Source organism: Emys orbicularis, chromosome 1 (genome assembly GCF_028017835.1).
Source record: "Emys orbicularis isolate rEmyOrb1 chromosome 1, rEmyOrb1.hap1, whole genome shotgun sequence".
NCBI lineage: Eukaryota > Metazoa > Chordata > Testudines > Emydidae > Emys > Emys orbicularis.
This window is the reverse complement of record NC_088683.1, coordinates 248,715,313-248,740,468: the sequence shown is the minus strand read 5'-3', so window position 1 is coordinate 248,740,468 and position 25,156 is coordinate 248,715,313. Positions and strand designations below refer to the sequence as shown.

The following is a 25,156-nucleotide window of genomic DNA, read 5'->3' as shown; positions in this document are numbered from 1 at the left end:
TTGATAAAGTGTATTAATCAGACTGTCTTAATACTGACCTTGTGCTCAATTGTTGTACAAAGTATAGAAGACACAGTCATTATCCAAGGGGGCTACAAGTTAAAAGCAATGTCCTGCAAGCACAGGTTAGCAAGTCTTGACACTGGAACAAGCATACAGACAGCAGTAACTGCAAAATTAGGCCCTTAACTAAAATTCAGTCAGACTAAACAAATACTGTACATGATGCAAAATTTGCTGGTCAATCGTAATGCATCCAATGTGCTTTTTCCCCCAATCGCGCCTTAAAATTTGAACTGGATACCAGGCATTTTAAGATTAAAAGAGAATGGTAGTGCTTTAAAAATAATGAACTTTGTCTGGATTGTGTAGACTTAACAGAACAAAATTACTTATTATCTTCTTAGGAGTTGGTAGGTCAATGGAATCCAAGTTGGCATCTTTCGGAATTAAAACCTGTGGAGACCTACAATATCTTACTATGTCAAAACTCCAGAAGGAATTTGGTCCAAAAACAGGACAGATGCTCTACAGATTCTGTCGTGGTTTGGATGACCGACCTGTTCGAACAGAAAAGGAAAGAAAATCTGTTTCAGCTGAGATCAACTATGGTATAAGGTTTACTCAGGTAAACTAAAACGGTCTTTCGTTTTGGAGGATTAAATATTATATTTGAAAGACTTCCTCCCACAGCAGAAGATCCTCCTTGTTTCCCATGGATATTCTGAATGCCCTCATTTAATTTTTTTTTTTTTTTTTTTAAAGCCATCACTCTATTACAACCACAATCATAGCAGTCATATTGACAATCCATCATTCTCATCCTAACATTCTGTTCCCGGGAATGATTCACCAGACTGAAATTCAAATTCTGGTTACCCATGTGGCAATGCATAATACCATATCTAGACTGTCCTAGTGCAGATTTTTAACCAATTTCTATCTTTTATTAACTATAACAATGTTAAAATAATTATTACCTTCAGAAAGGAAGTTAGTGCAATAGTAAGATTGAGAAATTAAATGTGTATGAAAATTATAAAAATTTAAGGCCAACATTTTCATACCTGGATGCCTAAAGTTAGACTCCGTATCCATATTCAGGTTCTTAAACTAAATGCCAAATTGGAGAGGGAGGGAGCCTCTGCCTTTCTCATTGACTTTAGAATCAAAACAACAATCCAGGGGTTTGTCTACACAAACACTTAATCTACTACCATTTCAAAGCAGGGTACATTAAAGCAGTCGTTCTCAACCAGGGATACACGGACCCCTGGGTGTATGCAGAGGTCTTCTAAGGGGGTACATCAAGATATTTGCCTAATTTTACAACAGACTACATAAAAAGCACTAGTGAAGTCAGTAAAAACTAAAATTTCATACAGACATGACTTGTTTATACTGCTCTATATTCTGTACACTGAAATGTAAGTACAATATTTATATTCCAATTGATTTATTTTATAATTATATGGTAAAAATGAGAAAGTAAGCAATTTTTCAGTATAGTATGCTGACACATTTTTTTTTAAATGTTTGTCTGATTTTGTAAGCAAGTAGTTTTTAAGTAATGTGAAACTTGGGGCTATGCAAGACAAATCAGACTCTTGCAAGGGGTACTGTAGTCTGGAAGGGTTGAGAGCCACTGCATTAAAGCACACTAGGTAACTTCTAGTGCATGACAGAGTCTACATGGGCACTTATTGCTTGGCAGACTTGTGCGTGACAGACTTACACCTAAATGTTTGTTTAGGCAATCCCTCGGAACCTAACTTCAGCACCTAGAGTTTGAAACTTTTAACCTATGTTTCTACCAAAATTCTAATTTGATCACATTGCATATCATTCAGAATTTATGGTACAGATTAAATTTAATATTAAGTAAACCTTAATGTATTACTTTTCACTTGGAAATCAGGAAAAGAAATGGGTAGGGTTCCTCATGGCCACGGTCTGAGAGTGCAGTAGAAAACTTTTCCTTTTGTAATTTCCTGACTCTTGAGTGCTTAATTTCTCAAACTTTCTTGCATCAGTGTTGGGAGTTTTTATTTAATTTCATAATATTAAATGAAGAAAAAACGGATGAAATGCTGCTAAATGCAGCATGAGGCTATTTGATCTAAACTGTGAAGCAGTGTTCACTGAGGGATCCTTAAGTAAAGCCATTGAATTTAGGTGCAGCTTGCCAAGGAGTATAGACAACTTTGGCGGTGATCCTCAGCAAAAGTACTGCAGCTGCTTCAGACTTAAGAAGTTCACTTGGAAGTTTAGAGCAGCAATCATAAAAGATAGAAGTGAGTGCTCAAATTGTGCAGAAATTGACCGCTTAGGCTCCCATGCGTGTCAAGGAAAATCTTATCTTCTGAATTTCTTCAAATAGTGTCCCTATTGGTGCTCCACTGTAGGTGTATCTGCACCGCTGTGCCTCTAATTGGAGATTTTAGGTAGCAGTGTCCATTCAGCCTGCCCGTGCACTCTCCCTCCCTGGTGGTTTGCCTCAAGGCTGTCCTAGCACTGAAGGAGCCAGCAGTTGTCCCTTCCTTATCTGTGTCCTTTTTTGTTTCTTTTGTTCTCCTTAGTAGTTAATGTTTCCATTTTATCCCCTTGGGATAAGAAAAGAAAAGAACTTTAGCTTATGTTTCCCGCCCCAGGGGTCTTTAGAAGACTCTCTAAGATCTTTCAGTTTAAAAAAAAGGGGGGGGGGGAATAAAAGAATAGAGGAAAGAACTTTCTTCTGCATTCCTCACTGCTAGAAGGTGATACCTCCCTCCCCAGGGGAATGCCCAGCTTCTAGAGTTGCCTCTGGGTGCCTGGGAGAGTCACATATCCCTCAGAAGTGCTCCCTCTGCCCCTAGTTAAAGCTGAGGTCTTGCAAGAACAGGGAGCTGAAGTTAAAACTCCTCCTTATGGAGAAGACACTTCAGCCTCCAGGGGACTCCGGTGCTGACCCTGGATCATCCCTGGAGCCTTCAACTTCAAAGAGGTTAGAGTCATGGAAAGACCAGCAGATTCCACCTGTAAAGTCTCAAGAGAAAGGGCTCAAAGTCCCCAAACTGAGTCGTTGGCCAGTCAGAGGGGTTCCCCAGTGTGGCCACCTTGGTACTGGCTGCTCCGAACCACGGAACCCAGAAACATCAGGGTGCTTCTGCTATGAGCTCTGCCGCACCGCCTACACGCACCTGGCGCTCAAGCTCTGAGGTTGTGGTACTGCCCTCTAAGGACAAAGACAAACACTCTACCGCCTCTAAAGGAGCGGCACTGAGAAAACCTTCGGTTGGGTGAGGCAAAGCTCCGATCTAGGGAACGCTCTGCACCTTCACAACCATCGGTACGGACAACATACCACGGACACTCCTCCACAGTACCGAGTGAGCCGATGGTACTGTAAGAGTTCCAGTACCCTAGAGACCTGACAGTTGGGGAAGAACCGCAATCCCCATTATTTAGTACTGGGACCCTGCTATCGAGTACATCCTGGCGCCCGGAATCGCACTCAGCACCGGGCTGTGTACCACTAATACTAGAGCCAGTGCCCCCCTTACTCAGTAACAAGTCTGACAGTGACCAGGAGGATGTCATTTCCCTGGCCTCTCATCGTGGCCCACCATCACAATACAAGGGTCTTCCTCAAGTCCATCGAACTAACCACGATCATGATATGGGCCCCCTTGGGCACTCCCACCACTCATCTTCCCCTCCCCATGGCTGTATTGGGATCCTTGGGCAACGTACAAATCCCATACTTCACGGGCGTTTAATGTCTCTCAGAAAGAGTCTGCCTGATGGTCTCCTACAGCGTCACTATCCAGAGCCCTTGAACCAGAGGAGGAGGAAACTTGAGGAAAAGGAGGAAAGTCTTGAAGGGGAAGCTACCCCTCCAGCAAACTTCTCCTTATCTTTGCCAGATGAGGCTGTAATGCTCCTCCCCCCATCACTAGCTGATGATTTCAAGAACTTGCAAGGCCTTACTAAGAAGGTGGCAGACCAGCTGCAGATTCCCCTACAGGAGGTAGCAGATGCACATCACACACACTGGTGGATATTCTGCATACTTCCTACTCGCCCAGAATTGCCCTCCCAATTAATGAGTCAATTCTAGATCCTGCCAAAGTCATCTGGCAGACACCAACTGGCAAGAGAGCCGACAAAAAATTCTGCATCCCTCCCAAAGAGGCAAACTTCCTATTTCAACATCCACAACCCAACTCCATCGTAGTTGATGTGGTTAATGCATGACGCAAGCAGCATCACGCCAAGTCAACCCATACGATTGGAAAAGGCTACATCTCTGAGAGGAAGGCATATTTGTCAGCGACATTGCAGTTTAGAGTCGCAAACTACCAAGCATCCATGGCCAAATATAATTTTATTAATTATGGGAAACTCAATGCATTTCTGGAACATTTACTGGAGAGACAAAAGGAACAGTTTCAGGTGATTGTCAGAGAGGGCCAGTTAGTAGCCAGAATAGTGTTACAGACTGCACTGGACGCAGCCTATATAATGGCCCACTCTGTCTCTGTGGCAGTGGTAATGAGACAATCTTGTTGGCTACACCTTTCTGGGTCGCCCAAAGAGCTGCAGACTACAGTGGAAGATCTCCCATTTGAAGAGCCCAAGCTCTTCGCGGAGAAGACAGACTCTTCTCTTCACACCTTGAAGGATTCCCAGGCCACATTACACTCCCTGGGAATCCACTATGCGGGACAGAGAACTTGGGCCTCTGTCCACACTTTCACAGATCATTGTGCGATGACTGGAGATTCATCCTCTGCTGCCCTCCACGGTACTCTCTGTGGTAACTGACTCCACTCCAAAGCCCCAGCCTTCCATGGAGAATATTGCTGTGAAGCCACTTACAGTGGAGCACCCACTGGGACACTACGCAAAGAGGGAGTTACCTTGTGCGATGGTTCTTCGAGTTGTTTGTCCCTATGGGTGCTCCATAACCTGCCCTCCTCCCCTCTACTTCAGTATTCTCTATAAGGGACTTTGTGTAGAGAAGGAACTGGGGGCGGGGGGGGGGGGTTCACCCTCACAGTGTAGATAGCCTTGAGGCAGCATGGGAGGGAGCGCACATGTGCAGGCTGAACTGACACCACTACCTAAAATCTCTGATTAGAGGTGCAGATATGCTTACAATGGAGCACCCACAGGGAAACACATTTTGAAAAACTATCGTTACTGCACAAGGTGAGTAACTTCCTCTTTTCAGGGTTCGTACTAGTTGTCATTAAAATCTCTTGAGTAAAACAACTTGAAATTTGTGTATCAGGCTGTTCTTACGATGGCTCTACAAAGAAGTTGCACTTTTTTGTAGAAAAATAAAACTAATTTTTCAATGTTCCACATCTCAAAAGTGTGTGATTTACCTCAGATGTTGCCAAAACATTCTCCTCTCACTACAAATGACAAAATGATATGAAATTTGTATCCTCAGATTTGTCATACATCAGTATAGCAGTACGCATGCAGTGAAAATTCTCCTATTCAGAGGCAAAAAAGAGGCACTTTTACCTATGAGTTTTCTTGCTGTAGTCAGTTGGCTGTGCTCTTTTTTTATTTTTAAAATCTATATAGTGTATCCTTTAGTTTCATGCCAAAACTACATGAAATAAATTAACTTACATACTTTTAATTTTTAAAGACATTTTAGCTCTCTGCATCAGATGCATGACAGTGATAAAAAAACTTTTTTTTTCTTCCTTTTAGCCTAAGGAAGCAGAAGCTTTCCTTCTGAGTCTTTCAGAAGAGATCCAACATAGACTTGAAGCTGCTGGGATGAAGGGAAAACGGTTAACTCTTAAAATCATGGTCAGAAAGGCTGGGGCCCCTGTAGAGCCTGCAAAATATGGAGGCCATGGAATCTGTGACAACATTGCCAGGTAACCTTGCATAGAATTAAAAACTTATCAATATATAGGCGTGGACCCACTACTGCAGGGTGCTGAGCCTCGTGAACTCCCAATAAAACATAAAGGGCATTGAAGGTGCTCAGTGCCTTGCAGAATTGGGCTTTATATAGTATCTATAACTATATAATAGCTGCAGTAGTGTTTTCAAACTTCCTATACATTTTGCTTAATATAGTCCTAGGTGGTGATCTTGTTTTCCTATAGAAACATGACTATAGTTTAGGATTTTCATGCAAAAAATGTCGTAAATACATTTTCCTCTTGTAATCTTAGAGGAGTTTAGAGACTAATATCTCTCCTTCCATTCTCCTTTAGAAGGAGAAAAGGAACTTCATTGTGATGGTCATGAAATAAGCGGGAAAAGCAGCTGGCTGCAAATACCCACCTTGACACAATTTTAAAAATTGTGTGTTAATTTTCTTCAGCACTGTAGTACAATCAACAGCACCAATCAGAGCACCCCAATCTAATCTTTGTGATGATCAGCTTCCAATAAATCTTTTCAGGGATTCAGAGATTCCAGAAGGCTAATTACAAACCTTAAAAAAAAATTAGGCTTAGTCAGGCTTTATGCATTTTTTCCCGTTTTAAACAATAAAGTAATAATTGGTAATACTTACTGACACACTACTACAGTATGTAGCACTAATTGCCTGCCAAATACCTATTAAAGTGTACAGTTCCTTGAATTCAGCAAATCCTAAAATGATTGATTTTTTTTTTTTTTTTTTGTTAAAAGTCTGATAGTACACTCTCAAACTGATGTCGGTGAAGTACACACAGAATAAATATTAATATTTTTATAAAAGGTGACCTTGAGAACATCCACCTGTTTGTATTATGCTGAAAATAAGATTAGATCTCAGAGAAGCTCTGGCACCCTGTTTGTGGAGTGAAACTATCTGATGTAATACTGTTGGTATAGATAGAATGAAATTGGGTTTTTCCAAAGCTAATAGTCTCAGTTAAGTCTTTTCAATAAAGTAGAATGGCATGCTGTACAAATGCTTTACACAAATCAATTATTACTGCATAGATTTGTCCCATATGAAAAGTATTAATACTGATCCCTTTCATAGATGTATTGGGCAGTAGATCTAGAGCTAGAGGAGGAAATAAAGTAGAAGAAGTGAGAAGCAGCAGAATCAATCATCAGTCTGAAAACTGAACTCATCCAGGATAAAAATGGAGAATATTGGAGAGGAAAGGAAGGAGAGCCAAATGTGTCCAAATTAGAAAGAAAGGAAAAGGAACATTAAGAACAATAAATGACAGCTGCACTTACAGAAAAGGGGAGGAAAGGTGAAGAGAATATACCTCAGAGGTTAGAAAGTTGTGAGGCATGTTGTTTATTATATGTATTATTATAGCACGAGCTTTAGTCTTGGACTAGCATCCAATTGTATTAGGTGCTGTACAAATAGAAAACAAAAATATAGTCACCGCACCAAAGAACTTACAATCTAAGTATAAGACAAGACAAAAGCTAGGTACAGGCCAAGCAACGGAGACGTACAAGAGAGCAATGAGACAATATTGGGAGAAGATAGTAGGTGTTAGATGAGGCAGGAGTGGGAAAGAAGGAGCTTGATGCCACCAGTACATCCTTCGGGGTTTGAAGGAAAGAAGACTGCGACTGAAATAGTGTAGCTATAGACTCCTCTACATCTCTGGCTGCTATATACATATTAGGATGGTCTCAGTAAAACGTCGATGTTTCACCTATCAGATCATTAATGTTCGTTAATTATTGAGGACAAGAATGTTTCTCCCTTCCTCCCTATTAACTTGATCCAGAATTTTTTTAAATTGTCTTAGACTGGTAATCATCTCTCATAAGTATTGATTTTAATCAATGTTTCCATAGTGTATTTGTCCTAGTTTTCCTAAAAAATATTATTCCAGTTTCGTAGACTGAGAAATTACTTTCCTCTATGGTATCAAGTAGTATATCTTTCTTTGAGATGATGTCTGGAATTAATAGTGTAAAGTCTCTTTACGATTTTGTAATGCATCTTTTCTTTAACTGTATTTTATTCTTTGCAGAACTGTAACTCTTGACCATGCAACAGATAGTGCAAAAGTAATTGGGAAGGAAACACTAAACATGTTTCACACAATGAAATTGAACATATCAGATATGCGAGGGGTGAGTTAATAAAACTAAGAGTTCAAGTTTCTGTTTTTTACATTTCCCGCTCTACATTGATATATTTTATGCAACTTTCTTAGGCTGCACAGACTTGGATTGACATTAACAGGGTAATAATTTCACATATGATAAAGTACAACTTGACTATTTGTAAACTGAGTACACTTAATTTAGTAATCTTTTTAGAATAGAAATGTGGAAGCTCAAACATGCCATTTTTATAGAGAGAGGTTTCACAGTTTAATATCACAATTACAATAAAACTAATTGGCAGTGAATAATATCCCAGCTCTGTAAACATAAAAAAAGTCCTAGCAGACCCCCACCCACCGCCTATTTCATGCTCTGTGTGGCCTGTCGTATACTATCTCAGGATTTCCCGTCCAAGATTTTAGGAAAGTTGGAGGTAAGCCTGCAAATGGTACCCAGGTGCACCATTGAATTGGGCAAAATAATTTTTAAAAATACTTCTGCAATTTTGTTTTGGATATTATTTTGGACTAAATTAAAGGTGAGGGACGCTTTTCCGGGCAGGAAATGTATCTGGTAGAAAAAGAAAGTATGTTTGTTAGTATTGCATTTTGGGGGAAACCCTGCCCTTGTGCACTTGGCATGGACCTTCACTGTTTGTCTGATATTCAGATACTGAAGTGGTAAGTGTAGTATAGATTAGATCAGTGAATTGGAAGAAAAAAATAGTATCCCTCACTTGGTACATCTTTCAGCTGTCATGGGTACTTCTGTGAGTTAGTACAAATTTCTATTCCTGGTTGCAACATATATATTTGTTTGAGTTTGGGGAGTTTGTATAATTTTTAAAACCAATATAAGTTATATAAATTGTTCATATCGTCCTGTTGACACACACTTTTTCTTTACTTTACCCCAGAGAAATGAAGAAGGGTGGCACTTTTGTAATTTCTTAGCTGTTGACTTTGGGGGCTGATTTTGTTTTTTGGTACCTGCAAAATATTTTTCCTCTAGTAGTAAGTGGATGGGTTTGGTTAGGAGGGTTGGGGGAGTTTATATATTTTAAAAAAACTCCATTAAATTTATGTCTGCTTAAGTTGTCCTTATTTGCTACTGTTCTTGACTTTGTGATTAGAAATAAGGATACAAAATGTGTTTTTGTTTTGAGGTTGGAATTCAGGTGCATCAGTTAGTTCCCATCAATAAAACCACTTCAGCTGTTTCCTCTCGCTCATCACTACCATCTGGACATTTACCTAGGGGATCACATTCAGTTATCGATCTTCTCCATGTTCAGAAAACTAAGAAATGTTCAGAAGAAGAACATAAAGAAGGTCAGTGACTACTTATGCTAAACAATCTGTTTCAGCTTGTATTTACTTGTGACGCTCCGAGTACATTTCCCAGACCTGAAGAAGAGCTCTGTATAAACTGGAAAATTTGTCTCTCTCACCAACAGAAGTTGGTCAAATAAAAGATATTACCTCACCCACCTTGTCTCTCTAATGTCCTGGACTGACATGGCTACAGCAACACTGCATGCTTTAAACTGCCATGGTCAGTTGTATTTTGGGTTTGTGATAGTATTGGCTTCCTTTAAGAAACAACTCATTTTAATTTGATTTTGCGTCTGAACAATTTTCAACAGAAATTCATTTCCAGTTATGTAAGCAATAAGACTTTGCGTGCATATTTTGCTGTTACATCCCACCTAAAAAAGAGGGCTGAATGGATTAGTTTAGAATCGGAACTTCTACAAAATCTTGAAAAGCTAGATGGATAATTAAGGTAGATATTTAAAGTGGAAAAAAGTTTTCACTAACCATTCCCATTATTGCACAAACTACCAAATGTTTTTCAGTAGAAGTATAGGGTAACTAAAATTCCATATCATGTGAAAAGTAAGTTGTTTTTGAACTGTTAAGATAATTTCTCTGTATATTGTTTTCTACATTTATAGTATTTGTGGCTGCTATGGATCTCGAAATATCATCTGCATCAAGAACATGCACTTTTCTGCCATCTCTCACTACCCATATGACATCTGGTCTCAATCCCATTACCAGCAAGGCTGAGTCCGCAGTCAAATGGAATGGTTTACACACTCCTATCAGCGTAAAATCAAGACTTAATTTAAGTATTGAGGTTCCTTCACCTTCCCAGGTAAATGTGAGGGTATGGAACTTCTGCTACATATTTGTTTGTAATTACTGTACAGGAATGCAGTTCCTATTTTTGGTGGTAAATACCCAACAGGAAAAACTGTCATTCTTCCAGTATTTTTTTTCCTTTTTACAGTGTCAGGGAATGGAACTGGGACTAAAAAGGAGAAGATACTCCGAGATCAGGGTATTGAATAGATTACCCTACACCCAGCAACTCTAAAGCTCTTTAAAGAAATACAAATCTTGGTTTTAAAAATCATGAAGTTCTGAAAACTTAACTCAGAGAGTTACGAAACTTTTTTGTGTTAATGCTAGTATATATTAAAAATGTCAGTACTCTGTTAGGAATTTAAATATGTATTTTTTAAATTCTATAGTATGTGCTGAGCTTTAATTATTATGTTATTAATAAGGACTATTTTCCATATAGGCTAATTACTAATGAACTACTAAAGGGGACTTTTACAAAGTACCATTTATGTTTTTCATGAAGGTAGAGCTCTTAAGCACTGTTAGTATCCTTTTGTTATAGTTCTGATATTCACACCTGCTCATCCTAATACCTGACTAGAGCTAAATAAGAATTCTGCTCCGCACAAGGTTACACTTTACCTTACTAATTAATTAGTAACACAACTAATTCAAAAGGTTCAAATGACATAGTTCAACTTTTGCCATGTTAATTTTGTTTAATATATTAAACAAAATAGAAAAATAATAGAATTTGAAAAGCTCCCTCTTCTTGTACTCTAATTCAGTATGCTTAGAAATGGTTAGATTATTCAGAAATTCAAGGTTGTCCCAAAGAACCAAAGCGTTGAAGCAGCATGTTGCTCTCCTTTTATTCTTTCCAACCTCATTTATGGTGAAGACCTTTTGCTCCCTCAGGAGATCAGACAAAATGCTGTCTTAAAGATCACTCTGCAAATATGGAAGAAGGTAGTTGGGTACTTTGATATAGCACCAGAATTTTCACTGATGTTCTCAGTATGCAGGCTGCCTTGTGCTTCTTTAGGACTGGAAATTTAACTTTTAAAAGAGGAGATCCCATACTAGGATAGTCAACCACTGGAGACTTTTTCCCATGCATAACACTACTAAACTTTGAAAGCTAAGAATTAAATTTAATCTACTTTCTTCAGGTTTCTTTGTGTACCGACACATTAATCATTTCCTAGACGTATTTACAAAAGGAGAAGCTCTGCAAATGAGAAAGAAAGAAGTATAAACTAGACAGTGACCTAACAAAATATACTCCTATATTTAATGTTATATTTCCTTTTGTTGATAAATTCCTGCAATTATATACCCCTAAACTGTGCCCTGGGTATGAGATTTTAAAATTTCTCTTAAGGATAATCAGTAGAAGAAAGCATTTGGAATATTGCCCTGAAACCTGTATTTGCAACACTTACCAGCAAATGCAGTATTTCATTCTGTACAGATTGCTATTTTCCTTTCATTTTAGAGACTTTCCTTTTGTTCTGTATTTGTACAGAGCCTACAACAGTGGTGGGCAACCTGCGGCCTGCTGGCCACACATGGCCTGTCAGGGTAATCTGCTGGTGGGCCTTGAGACAATGTTTACATTGACTGTCCGCAGGCACGGCCACCCACAGCTCCAGTGGCCCTGAGGCCCGCACTGCTTCCTGCAGCTCCCATTGGCTGGGAACGGCGAACTGTGGCCACTGGGAGCTGCGGGTGGCCGTGCCTGCGGACGGTCAATGTAAACACTGTCTCCTGGCCCACCAGTGGATTACCCTGACGGGCCGCAGGTTGCCCACCACTGGCCTCCAACAATGTAGTCCTGGCCCCTGTCTGGGTCTCCTAGGTGCTACAATAATAAATAATAATTTTGAGCAACATGTATTCAAATCTACATTTAAGATGTTCCTATTGTGATTATCAGTCATGCTCTCTGTCACTCAGGCAGGTGCAATTACATACTTTAGCTTTTGGAATCTGATGCACCATTTCATTTGTTCAATGTTAGTAATTTTATGTTTTATCGGAATCTACCCCTGGGACCAACTGTTGAGAACTGACTTGATTATTGAATGGTGTTTATGGTTTGGGGGGAAAAGCATATCCTAAATTTACTGACTGTACTAACAAAGCCCATGTTACAAATGCAGTAACTCCTCACTTAACGTTGTAGTTATGTTCCTGAAAGATGTGACTTTAAGTGAAACGATGTTAAGCGAATCCAATTTCCCCATAAGAATGAATGTAAGTAGGGGGGATTAGGTTCCAGGGAAAAAAATTTTTGCTAGACAAAAGGCATTATATACATTTTAAACAAGCAATTTAATACAGGTACTGTACTGTAGTTGGGAGGTGCCCCTGCCTTACCCTACACCGGCACAACCCACTGGCACTGGAGATGAGGCAGGCAAGGAGGCTGAAGGTGCTGTAGGCTAGGAGAAGCAAGTTGCGCAGCAGTGGCAGCTTCCCCTGCTCTGCAAGCACCAGGGGCGGGGGGCTCAACCCTCAACCCACCCACTCCCCCCTTCCCCCAAGCCCCCATCCTTGACCTGCCTCTTCTCCCCCCCCCCCACCTCCTCCCCCTTTACTTCCCACACTGTGTCCTCACTCCCCCCCCCCCCCCCCTCTAAACACCGCAAGGCAGCTGATTGCCTGGGGCAGGAGACAGGGGAGGGAGGGGGAAGCCTGCACACAGAGTCCTCGCTCCTCCCCCCTCCCTCCTGCCCCCAAAACACCTCAAGCTAGCTGATTGCTGCGGGCAGGAGGCGGGGGAGGAGAGGGAAGATGCTGATCCACGGGGTCTGCTGGCGGACGGGAGGCACTGTGTGTGGGGGGCGGGGGGCGCGTAGGGAGGCTGCCAGCTGTGGAGAAAGCAGGCAGCCAAACAACGTAAGAGTGGAGCATTGCACAACTTTAAATGAGCATGTTCCCTAATTGATCAGCAACGTAACAAGGAAATAACGTTAACCGGGACGACTTAAAGTGAGGAGTTACTGTATGGCAGTGAGAAGTCTGATCTTGCTGTAAATACACCAGATTAGTAACACCAAAGTAAATTGGAGCATAAACTGAATGATCACTCAATTGCTGTATTGCTGAATGATCAATCAACTGCTTTAGACCAGATAGTAGACTTATGTTCAAATCAATATACATGTTGCCAATATTTTATTCGATTAGTTATTCAGGGTTATAATGAAGATTAGATGAATGTGAAGGGAAGTTTATATAGGATTTATATTTACTATGTTAAATATTATTTGTAAAAATACAAGACTAAACATTTATATATACTAACTTAATTTTGCCTTTTACTTAATACAGCTGCTACAATATTCAGTACGGTGAGATTCCCAAGTCAGCTTGTGTATACAAATTAGGATGTCAGTTGTTGTGTTTTAATTTCTTCTAATTTCAGTTTATAAAATAAATACTATGACTCTTTTTAACTGTTTTTATGTACTTGGTTCTCAGAAAATCTAATGACCTTTTTATTTTATTTTATTTGCAGTTAGATCAATCTGTCTTGGAAGCACTGCCATCTGATCTCAGAGAACAAGTAGAGCAAATTTACACCATTCAACAGGGAGAGACTTATGGTGATAGCAAAAAAGAGCCCATAAATGGGTGTAACAGTGAGTTTCTGCCACAGCCAGTTGGAGCAGTTCTCTTACAAATACCAGACCTCCAAGAACCAAACAGTGATGCAGGAATTAATGTAATAGCCCTGCCAGCATTCTCGCAGGTAGAGTATACTCTAAAATAAGTGGGCTTTAACATGGTGTCAACAAATACGAGCTTTGAATCTGTAAGTAATAAATAGCTAACAACTTCATTTGTCCAGGCAAAATTATTAGAATTTGTGAGTCGTTCAGAACCCACCCATAGGCCACTAAGTATTGGTCTCTGCACCTTTAGAATTTTTATCCTGGACTCAGAAAAAGTATAATACATGTTAAAGATTTATAGTTGCCAGTATTTCTACATCCATGTCTTGAAAAGTTATTTTTTGTTGTTGATGATGAAAAGGCTCTGCAATTACCCCTCATTTTGCAATAAAATGAGATGTATGAACAGTTTTTTTTCCTTTGCACTGCAGCTGTGTTACATTGCACTACCAGTGCAAGGCAGTCCTAAAATCAGCTTAACTAGCCACTGGAGGATCAGCCCATTATATATGGATCTTTTGATGGCATAAAGCTAGTGTAGTAGCTCCCATGCCACACATGTGCCTGCCAGTTTAGTGTGTGTTTGTCAGGGGGAAAAGGAGGCATGACAGGAGCTTCCATGGGTCCCAGCAATTCCCAGATGCCATATTAGTTGCTTGAGGCTGTTGGCTGCTGTTGCAACTTAGACCAGCCTAAGGACTATTTTAAATCCATGAAGGCTACTGGACTGGTGCACAGCAGGACCAGCATTAGGGGAGTGCAAAAGTGGTTTATAGCATGATAGCTTGAAGTGGTAGGTAGATGCTATTCATCCAAGGCTGTTCATCCTTTCTTCAGTCCCAGGGGATCACATATGTTGGAGGTGGATGTTGAAAGATCTCGTTATAGACTTCATTTAAAATTCATTAGCAGCAACAGGGAGCTAATTCTCCATTCACTGTTTCAGGACACTATACATCCTATTAGGCAGAGAGGGAAATTGAACTGGGATCTCCCATGCACTGGCTGAGTACCCTAACCACTGGGTTAAAGGTTTTAATAGATGCCTGTCCCCCCAGCTGTTTTGTGTGAAATTGCAAAAACAGCGTAGCCACCTAAGCTGTCTAACTCCAAGAAAGGGGAGATGGGTTTCCAGTTGTGGATTTCAAACAGAGGTAGGTGCCTCCCTGCAGCCTGGACTTAGGTGCTGAAATCTGTGAGAGGGACAGGGCTTAGGACATGCTTCTCTCATCACCATTTCCCACTGGCTAGCTTAGGTGGCCCCACCTAGCGTCCTGGCTTTTGTGCATCCTGTTCTTAGGTGCCTAACTCAGGCTTTGTGGATTCCAGTGATTTTTCTATGCATCTAAAAGTTAGGCATTGTGGCAAAGTCCCTTTGTAGATCCAAGCCTAAGTTCTCAAAACTAAAAGTAACATGAGTTCAACCGTTCTTAAAGCTGTTACTATTGAAGTGGTAGCTTAATTTAAAACAATATATGGTCTTTGCCTAAGACCAATATATGGTCTTCATGTCATAACTACATCATTATGGGAGAATATATCATAGACGAAATGTAGGGATGGAAGGGACCCCAAGAAGCCATCCAGTCCAGCCTCCTTTGCCATTGCACAAATAAGTAAACCTAGACCATCCTTGACCGTGTTTGTCCAACTTGTTTTTAAAAGCTTCCAATAACAGGAACTCCACAACCTCCCTTGGAAGCCTATTCCAGAGTTTAAATACCCTTATCATTAGAAAGTTTTTCCTAATATCTAACTTAAATCTCTCTTGCTGCAGATTAAGTGCATTACTTCTTGTCCTACCTTCAGTGGACTTGGAGAACAATTGATTATCGTCCTCTTTTTAACAGCCCTTAACACATTGGAAGACAGTTATCAGGTCCCTCCTCAGTCGTCTTTTCTCAGGACTAAACATGCCCAATTTTTTTAACCTTTCCTGATAAATCAGATTTTCTAAACCATTTTTCATTTGTATTGCCCTCCTCTGGACGCTTTCCAATTTGTCCATGTGTGTAAAAGAAAAACGTTATTTATATTTGACAGGTTTCAGAGTAGCAGCCGTGTTAGTCTGTATCCGCAAAAAGAACAGGAGTACTTGTGGCACCTTAGAGACTAACAAATTTGTTAGTCTCTAAGGTGCCACAAGTACTCCTTTTATTTATATTTGAAACTATTAATGAATTAGTACAGTAATAAAATTCATAAATTGAAATATTACTGTCATTCTGCAGCAGCTGTGGAGGATTTTAGCTATAACAACTCAGCAGATGTAAATTATTACACAATTTACATCCTGCAGTTTCTTATTGCTTAATTAGGTTAATTTTTTTCAACTCTACATCACTTTTGTCTGAATTGCTTTTATATGAGTGGGTACCTGGTTAATAAGGTGACTGATTTGTTCATTGGGAAATTTGTGGTAAGTTTCACTTGTTAATTCTAAGGTTTGTATTGTAAGAATCCATATAGGTTTAATTCATTTCAATTACCCTCTGTAGTAATCATTTGGAATATAGAAAAAGCTATAAAAGTTGACAAGATTTGAAGCTTAAAGCAGAGCATTTAAGTGGTAAAGAATACAGGTATTTACAGATATTTAAAACTGGCATGTGTTTGCTGTGTTGAAGTTAGTTTTTCGAGTGCTTGCTCATGTCCATTCCATGTTAGGTGTGCACATGCCACATGCACAGTCGCCGGAGATTTTTCCCTCAGTGGTATCTGGTGGGCTAGCTCTATCGCCCTGTGGTGCCACGTGCTCATGTGCCAGTATAAGGGGCCCAGCTGGCCCTGCACTCTCTGTTCCTTCTGACCACCCGTGACAGTCGCTGGAACAACTTCTCTTGCCTTAGCGAGGCATTTAGTCAGTGATTCTGTTATTCCATCCTTTCTTTCACAAGTTTAGTTACCTTCAGTTATTTCTTTTAGTAGTAGTGTATATAGTTAAACCCTCCACATTTAGCTTAGAAGGGCATCCTCCGCCCGCAGGGGCAGGCATGCCCCGATCTCCGAGCTTCAAATCTTGTGCCTCCTGCGGCAAGCCCATGCCGGTGGGCGACCTGCACTCCAGCTGTCTGAAGTGTCTAGGGGAGGATCACGTTCGAGAGCATTGCCAGATCTGCTGCCAGTTCAAGCCTCATATGAAAAAGGACAGGAAGGTTAGGCGAAGTTCCATCCTGATGGAAGCCAGGCTCAGACGAGTATCAGAACCAAGCTGGTCAGACATTGGTGCGGAGTGCTCCTCCAGTGGCACTGGTCTCCCAGCTCCGTTCCCCTTCACCAGTGCCGAGGAAGGAACACAAGAAACAACAATCCGAGAGGGGACGTTCCCCAGAATTAAGGAAGGACAAACACAGGGAGTGGAACAGTGTGCAACCTGCGTATGGCCACTCCTTTACCCCAACTCTGCTTGTGGTACCATTGACTACGCCCTGCTCGCAGACGCTGCTGAGTCTGGTACTGGACCATCCACCGACACCGGGGGGTCATCATGGCACCAGCAGGATTTCAGTGCTGTCCACCCTGGAGGCATTTGCAGTGGCCAGGGACCAAATGGCTCTCCTGGTACTGCCGACTCTGGCAGAGCAAGTTCTGGCACCAATGAGGTTATCGAGCAGAAGGGAGCATGTTGTCTTGAGCACCTATCCGGCACTGGGTCCACTGGGTACCGACCAGAGGGAAACCGACCCTGCTGATGTCGGCAAAGAGTTCATTGCTCCAGCACCGTTCCCTGGACCCTCGGCACTGGCTGACAAAGGCAAGGGGTTCTAGCCACCTACAATCCCTCCAAACTGACTCGTCCTTGATGTTGGAGGTGAAGTGGGCACCCAATCAATTGGCCAATACCAGTACCCAACATTTCGTCAGATCCCGGTGGGAGGGGGCTCTCTCTGGCTTGGTGGGCAGTGGCTCATGCAGGAATCCGTGGGGTTTTCCCCTGGTACTGGGAGTGCCTTCCAGCCATTCATACACAGTTGTGTGAAAGAGAAGGGCCACTCCATTGTGCCACCCGGATTCCAGTACTGAGCCCGGTACCAGTACTCAGGAGTTAGAGCTGCATGATGCGAAGGCAGAGTCTACCCTTACCTCGACAACAGGCTGATCAAGAGCTGGTCGGAGGCCCACGTGAAAGCCAGCATCAGTCTGGTCCAAGCTACCTTCCGAGCCCTGGGCCTATTGATAAATGAGCAAGTCAACTCTCATCCCCATCCAGAGGAGAGAGTTTATCCTGGCGGTGCTTGATTCTACCCGGGCCAGGGCATTCCTCCCAGAGGTGAGCTTCGAGAGAATGTCGGCTCTGATATCAAAGATCAAGGCCCACTGCATGACGACAGCCAGGTTCTGCCTCAAACTTTTAGGTCACAGGGCAGTGTGCACCTACATGGTACAGCACGCAAGACTGCGCGTCAGACCCCTTTGAGCTTGGCTGGCCTCAGTGTTCTCACCGAGCTGTCACCACTTGGACTTTGTGCTTACAGTTCCTGCCCCGGTCCTCACCTCCCTCGACTGGTGGAGGGATCCCGATCGGTGAGGGCAGGCATTCCCTTTGACACTCCCCAGCCATCAGTATCCCTAATCTCTGACGTATCTAGTCTAGGTTGGGGGGCTCACCTCAAGCATCTCAGTATTCAAGGTGCGTGGTCCCAGGAGGAGCTGTCCTTGTATACAAACATCCGAGAGCTCAGAGTAGTCCACCTAGCATGCCAGGTGTTTCTACCCCATATCGCAGGCAAAGTAGTGCGAGTACTCATGCACAACATGGCAGATGGCAGCCATGTTTTACATCAGCAGGCAGGGAGAAGCACGCTCGTCCACCCTCTGTCAAGAGGCCATTCGCTTGTGAGACATCTGTGCAAAGCACTCCATCCACCGCGAAGCTTCTATACTTTGACTTTTTTAGCAAAGCTTTTGATACGGTCTCCCACAGTATTCTTGCCAGCAAGTTAAAGTAGTATGGATTGGATGAATGGACTATAAAGTGGATAGAAAGCTGGCTAGATCGTCGGGCTCAACGGGTAGTGATCAACAGCTTGATGTCTAGTTGGCAACTAGTATCAAGCAGAGTGCCCCAGGGGTAGGTCCTGGGGCCAGTTTTGTTCAACATCTTCATTAATGATTGTACCCTCAGCAAGTTCACGGATGACACTACGCTGGGGGGAGAGGTAGATACGCTGGAGGGTAGGGATAGGGTCCAGAGTGACCTAGACACATTGGAGGATTGGGCCAAAAGAAATCTGATGAGGTTCAACAAGGACAAGTGCAGAGTCCTGCACTTAGGACGGAAGAATCCCATGCACCGCTACTGGCTGGGGACCAACTGGCTATGCGGCAGTTCTGCAGAAAAGGACCTGGGGATTATAGTGGGCAAGAAGCTGGATATGAGTCAACAGTATGCCCTTGTTGTCAAGAAAGCTAACCGCATATTGAGCTGCATTAGTAGGAGCATTGCCAGCAGATGGAGGGAAGTGATTATTCCCCTCTATTTGGCATTGGTCAGGCCACATCTGGAGTATTGTGTCCAGTTTGAGGCTCCCCACTACAGAAAGGATGTGGACAAATTGGAGAGAGTCCAGCAGAGGGCAACGAAAATGATTAGGGGGCTGGGGCACATATTACTTAGGAGGAGAGGCTGAGGGTGTGACATTCTATATCTTGGGGGAATGTCCTGATTTTTATATATAAAACATGCCTTGTAAGGTATCAGAGGAAAGCTTATGATCTGCTGAAAGTCATTTCTCTATCCATATATGTATATCATTAATGCATATGAAGTTATGAGAATTGTGTTCTATGGTCATCACTAAAACATGCTGTAAGTTGGGGAATCAACCAGATATTCGCTCTCCAGAGGCTACAGCAAGGAAAGTAACCAACACCTGGTGGGGTATCAATCAACACATCAACAACCATTGTCCAGCAAGGGAGCTACAATGCAATCACTTACTTGCATGAGGCCAAACCAGGGGAATTGCTCAACCTTGCCTGGAGACTCAGCAATGCCCCGAGACATGCCTGGACTTGTGCTCCCCAAGCACATGGGACTGAGGTTATAAAACAGACACAGTGACTACATGCTTGGCCTTTTCTCCTGCCCCCAACTACACTGCAAGCAACTAGGACACTGAAAAGAAGACAAGACTCCAATAGAGGAGATTGGCCTAGGTTTAAGGAACAAACCTGTATATTAAGGACTGCAATATCCACTAAGGTGAGAAACTGCTTCATCTAGATGTTGCCCATCTGATAGGGTTGAGAGTTTAGACTACGTGCTTATATTTTATTTTATTGTGGTAACTAATTGACTTCTTGCCTATCACTTGAAATCACTTAAAATCAATCTTTTTATAGTCAATACATTTGTTTTACTGTTTATCTTTACCAGTGAGTTTGTATGAAGTGTGTGGCCAATCTGCTCAGGTTTTGCAAAGGCTGGTATATATCCACTTTCCATTGATGAAGTGGTGAACCAATTAATAAATCTGCACTGCCCATCTTGAGCAGTACAAGACGGTATATTCCTGAGGTACAGTGCTGGGAGCTGGGGGGATTTGGCTCTGGTGCCTTTCTCTATCTGATTCATGAGTGGCTCTGGGAGCATTCCTGCAATATAGCTGGGTGTGGGGCTCCACATGCGTTTGTGCTGAGTGATAACAGCACCTGGAGGGGTTTGCTGCTGATCACTAGCAAGTCATGGTGAGAGACAGCCCAGACTGGAGAGAGTTAAGGGGGCACAGTGGTCCCACAGTCCCAGGCTGCACCCCAGGGAGACCCCATCACAGAGGGAACTGGGCTTATTTAGTCTGCAGAAGAAAAGAGTGAGGGGGGATTTGATGATAGCCTTCAACTACCTGAAAGGGGGGGGGTTCCAAAGAGGATGGAGCTAGGCTGTTCTCAGTGGTGACAGATGACAGAACAAGGAGCAATGGTCTCAAGTTGCAGTGCGGGAGGTCTAGGTTGGATATTAGGAAAAACTTTTTCACTAGGAGGGTGGTGAAGCACTGGAACAGGTTACCTAGGGAGGTGGTGGAATCTCCATCCTGAGAGGTTTTTAAGGCCCGGCTTGACAAAGCCCTGGCTGGGATGATTTAGTGGTGTTGGTCCTGCTTTGAGCAGGGGGTTGGACTAGATGACCTCCTGAGGTCTCTTCCAATCCTAAGCTTTTATGATTCTATGATTACTGGAGCCCGGAACTCTCTGACAGATCACCTCAGCGGATCTTCCTCTTCTCACCATGAGTGGTTCCTTAATCCTGATGTAGCAAGATCCAACTTCCAGAGGTGGGGATTTCCCTTTGTAGACCTGTTTGCAACCAAGAAGAACAGGAAATGTCAGCAGTTTTGCTCGCTACGCGGTCGCAGCCCAGGCTCACTCATAGATGTCTTACTACTCCCATGGACAAAGCACCTGCTCTACATGTTTTCCACCTATTCCTCTTGTACACAAGGTCCTACTGAAACTAAAGCAAGCATTCTTATAGCTCTTGCTTGGCTGCATCAACACTGGTTCAGCACACTAGTGGATCTCTCAGTAGCGGTCCCGTTGCCACTCTTTCTCCTCCCGGACCTGATCTCGTAAGATCATGGCTGTCTGCTCCACCGACCACGTGGAAGCTCCATGGTTGAATCCAGTGAAGCTGGCCTGTTCTGGCGGACTTGTTCTGGTCTTGTAGTAGGAAACCATCTGCTAGAACGACTTACATGGCCAAGTGGAAGCGTTTCTCAGTGTGGTCATCCCAAAGAGGCCTCTCAGTCATCTCTCCAGTCAGTGCGGGAGTACCTGCTCCATCTGAAACAGGGGCTAGCCATTTCATCGATCAAGGTGCATCTAGCAGCAATCTCAGCCTTCCGCCCTCTGATGGCCAGTAGGTCGCTCTTTTCCAGTGAACTAGAGGGACTTCACCCTCAAAGTCGCCATCCCGTTCCCTTGTGGGACCTACACCTCGTCTTGTCAAGAATCACGGGCCCTCCCTTTGAGCCACTGGCATTATGCCCTCTGTTGTCTCTCTCCTGGAATATTGCCTTCCTGGTAGTGATTATCTCGGCCAGGAGGGTCTTAGAAATGAGGGCCCTTACATCAGAACCTCTGTATATGATGTTCTTTACGGACAAGGTTCAACTCTGCCCCCATCCAGCATTCCTCCCAAAGCTGGTCTTGCAGTTTCATAGTAATCAGGTTTTCTTCCCTAAACCACACAAAAATTCGGAGGAGCGCGTTTCCATACGCTAGATATTAGACACGCCCTGGCTTTCTGCCTTCAGAGGATCAAGCTGTTCCGTAAATCCACACAGCTCTTTGTGGCAGTAGCAGCCAGGATGAAAGGCCTACTGGTTTTGGTCCAGAGAATTTCATCCTGGATCACGTCCTGTTTTTGTATGTGCTGTGAGCAGGTGGGTGTCCCGCTTCCTGCCATCTTGACTGCCCATTCAACGAGAGTTCAGGCTTCATCAGCAATGTTTCTGGCCCAGGTCCCAATCCAAGACCTCTGCAGAGCAGCGACATGGTTATCGGTACATACCTTCTCCTCCCATTAGGCTATCACCCAGCAGGCTAGAGATGATGCCAAGTTTGGTAAAGCAGTGTTGCAATTGGTATGTCTATGAACTCCGAGCCCACCTCCTCTGCTTGGGAGTCACCTAACGTGGAATGGACATGAGCAAGCACTCAAAGAAGAAAAAACTATTACTAACCTTTCCATAACTGTTCTTCGAGATGTCTTGCTCATGTCCATTCCGTGACCCACCCTCCTGCCCCTCTGTCAGAGTTAGCTGGCAAGAAGGAACTGAGAGGGTGCAGAGCCAGCTGGGCCCCTTATACCGGCGCATGAGCGCATGGCACCAGAAAGCACTATAGGTAGGCCAGTGGATACCACTGAGGAAAAAATCTCAAGCAACTGTGCACATGAAGCATAAACACCTAACGTGGAATGGATGTGAGCAGCACATCTCGAAGAACAACAGTTACACAAAGGTTAGTAACCGTTTTTTACCATTGGCAAATTTGCACCTCCTACTCTGATTTCAAATGGTAAATCACTTTGAGAATGTAAACAGCACATAAAAAAATGATGTTTTATATGATGAGTTAATAAGGAAAGGTCACTTATGAGTTCTTAATTTCACAATAGATTTGTTTTGCCTGAAAGCTCTGTATATTGTAATCACCTTGTTAATAATTTATTACAGGCATAAATACCATCATAATGTTTGAGAACTATTTATGTAAAGTATACAAGGTTCACTTTTTCAGTTTTTTAAAATCTGACATTATGGTTGCACAGATAATTACTTAAGAGTCAGGAAATTATTTAATTTTGTACTTTCAACCTTTAGTTTGGATCACTATCTCTTAGTGCAGCTTACAAAATGCACCTTTTAAGCAATGGGGGGTGGGTGTGCACACGCACAGGTAAAAACAAAATAAAATATCCGGTGTATGATTTTATTTGAGAAATAGTTATGAGAGGGTATAATTAGACTGTTGCAATGCATGTACACAAAGGGACCGAGTTCATGCTGCATGTGCAAATTTCCTGATTCTTGGGTGCTTAACCATTCAGCTTTAACTTTTTTAAAAATATATATTTTTAATAGAAATGCCTATGTTTTTAAAAGTAATTCCAAGTTCTGGAAATACTCGGCTGGATTCCACTGTAATGTGCTATCAAATACAAGGTGTGCATTCAGTAAGGCCAGGACTCCATCCAAGGCTTACCTTATTTACTGCACGTCTTATGTGTTGAAAACTTTGTGCTGGGCATGAAGAGTTTTCAAAACTGAAAAAATCTGTGCCAAGTGCATCAAGATTTACCTTTGTAAGCAGATGCACAATTTATACGAAGTGAGTATTCATTAGAGAGGTAAGTTGGTATGTATGAACTGTGCAGCCTGCCTTCCATACAAATATTTGTAGATCTCAGTTGAAAAAAAGAATGCAATTGTTAAAAAAAAACTACTACTAGGCTTGGCAGAATTCTTTTTATTTTTTTATAATCTGATGGATAATTATATCAAGGTTTATTTTTATTGATTTTTAAATGTTCATGGTTGCACAAAATTTTGCATTTTCAGCATTTTTAAATTTTCACAATTGTGGGAAATTATGGAGAAAGGTCAGACAATAATTAGTTAATGACCGTAGACATTGAGATTCAAAAAGTTAAAGCTTTATAATTGTTAAAAAATAAATTGTCAACATCACATGTCAAAATATGCACACTTAATATGCTTAAATCAAACTTTGTTAAGTTCTCAAGCACCATTTCCTTACTTTTCCTATCTGTACGTTTGTTATCTCTGGAAGTATATTTTCATCAGTTTGTGTGTGTACAGAGAAATCACTGGTTTACCTACATTTACCAATAAAAATCTAATCCGCTAAACCTACAAATAACACGTAATCCTCATGTACAGCTTGTTTTTGAAAGCCTCATAATTTTGCCAGAATCTAACCGTTTTCACTGAAAAACTCAAAGCCAATTCTTCGTAAAGTCCGTCTCCCTGCCAAATTAACTTTCTGCACTCACCCATTTTAGCTTTCAGAGCATTTCAAAAAGTTTACAAGAATTTTTTTGTAATGGAGGATAGTATACGTTTCACCCTGAGCATAAATAGTTCACTCACTTTTTTCCACTGATAACTTAAGAAGGCAAATATTTGAAACTTTTAAAACATTGAGCAATTCAAAATTAGAGAATAATAGCACATATATAGTATTTCTACTGGCTCATGAAACTTCATCCAAATGTTCCAGAAAAATCTAGAATACACTACAGTATAATCCTCATTTTCTGAAATACTGTTATCTGAACCTCTGTGTTATCTGAATCCCTTCCTTGTCCCCCGTAGAGGACAGATGCAGAGGTTCAGATAATAGACCAGAGACCCCCAGCAGCCGGGAGGCCACGCTGCTGCTGAATGGCTTCTGCAGCAACACAGGGAGCCTGCTGCAGCTTCCCCACCATGGCCCTGCTCACTCACTCCTATGACCACAGAGCTGCAGAGAGCTCCTTGCACTGATGCAGGACCGGTGACACCCTATCCCTGCTAGCCCAAGGTGCAGGGAAGGCAGGGTCCTGGCAGAGTAAAGCAGTATCCTGGCCAAGGGCCTCCTTTCTGCCCCATTCGGAGCGCAACCCCCTCTCCACCCCCCCCCCACACACACACACCTTGTGCCTGCTGTAATCAAGAGGGCAGGAGTGGCAGTGCAAGGAGCCTTCTCCAGCCCTGCTATCATGGGAGTAAGTGAATGGGGCCCAGGGCTGGCTCCAGCTTTTTTGCCGCCCCAAGCGGCGAAGCAGGGGGGGGG

At 42.4% G+C, this 25,156-nt stretch overlaps 1 protein-coding gene across 1 annotated transcript in view; it reads left to right on the top strand.

Annotated features, from left to right (window-relative positions):
* The window catches only part of REV1 (REV1 DNA directed polymerase), a 97,318-nt gene that overhangs the window by 57,060 nt on the left and 15,102 nt on the right, over positions 1-25,156 (top strand). The window contains exons 13-18 of the mRNA XM_065407087.1: positions 408-628; positions 5,713-5,885; positions 7,962-8,064; positions 9,206-9,371; positions 9,998-10,200; positions 13,699-13,932. Coding sequence (XP_065263159.1) covers positions 408-628; positions 5,713-5,885; positions 7,962-8,064; positions 9,206-9,371; positions 9,998-10,200; positions 13,699-13,932 — 1,100 coding nt within the window. The remainder of the gene's footprint in view (positions 1-407; positions 629-5,712; positions 5,886-7,961; positions 8,065-9,205; positions 9,372-9,997; positions 10,201-13,698; positions 13,933-25,156) is intronic.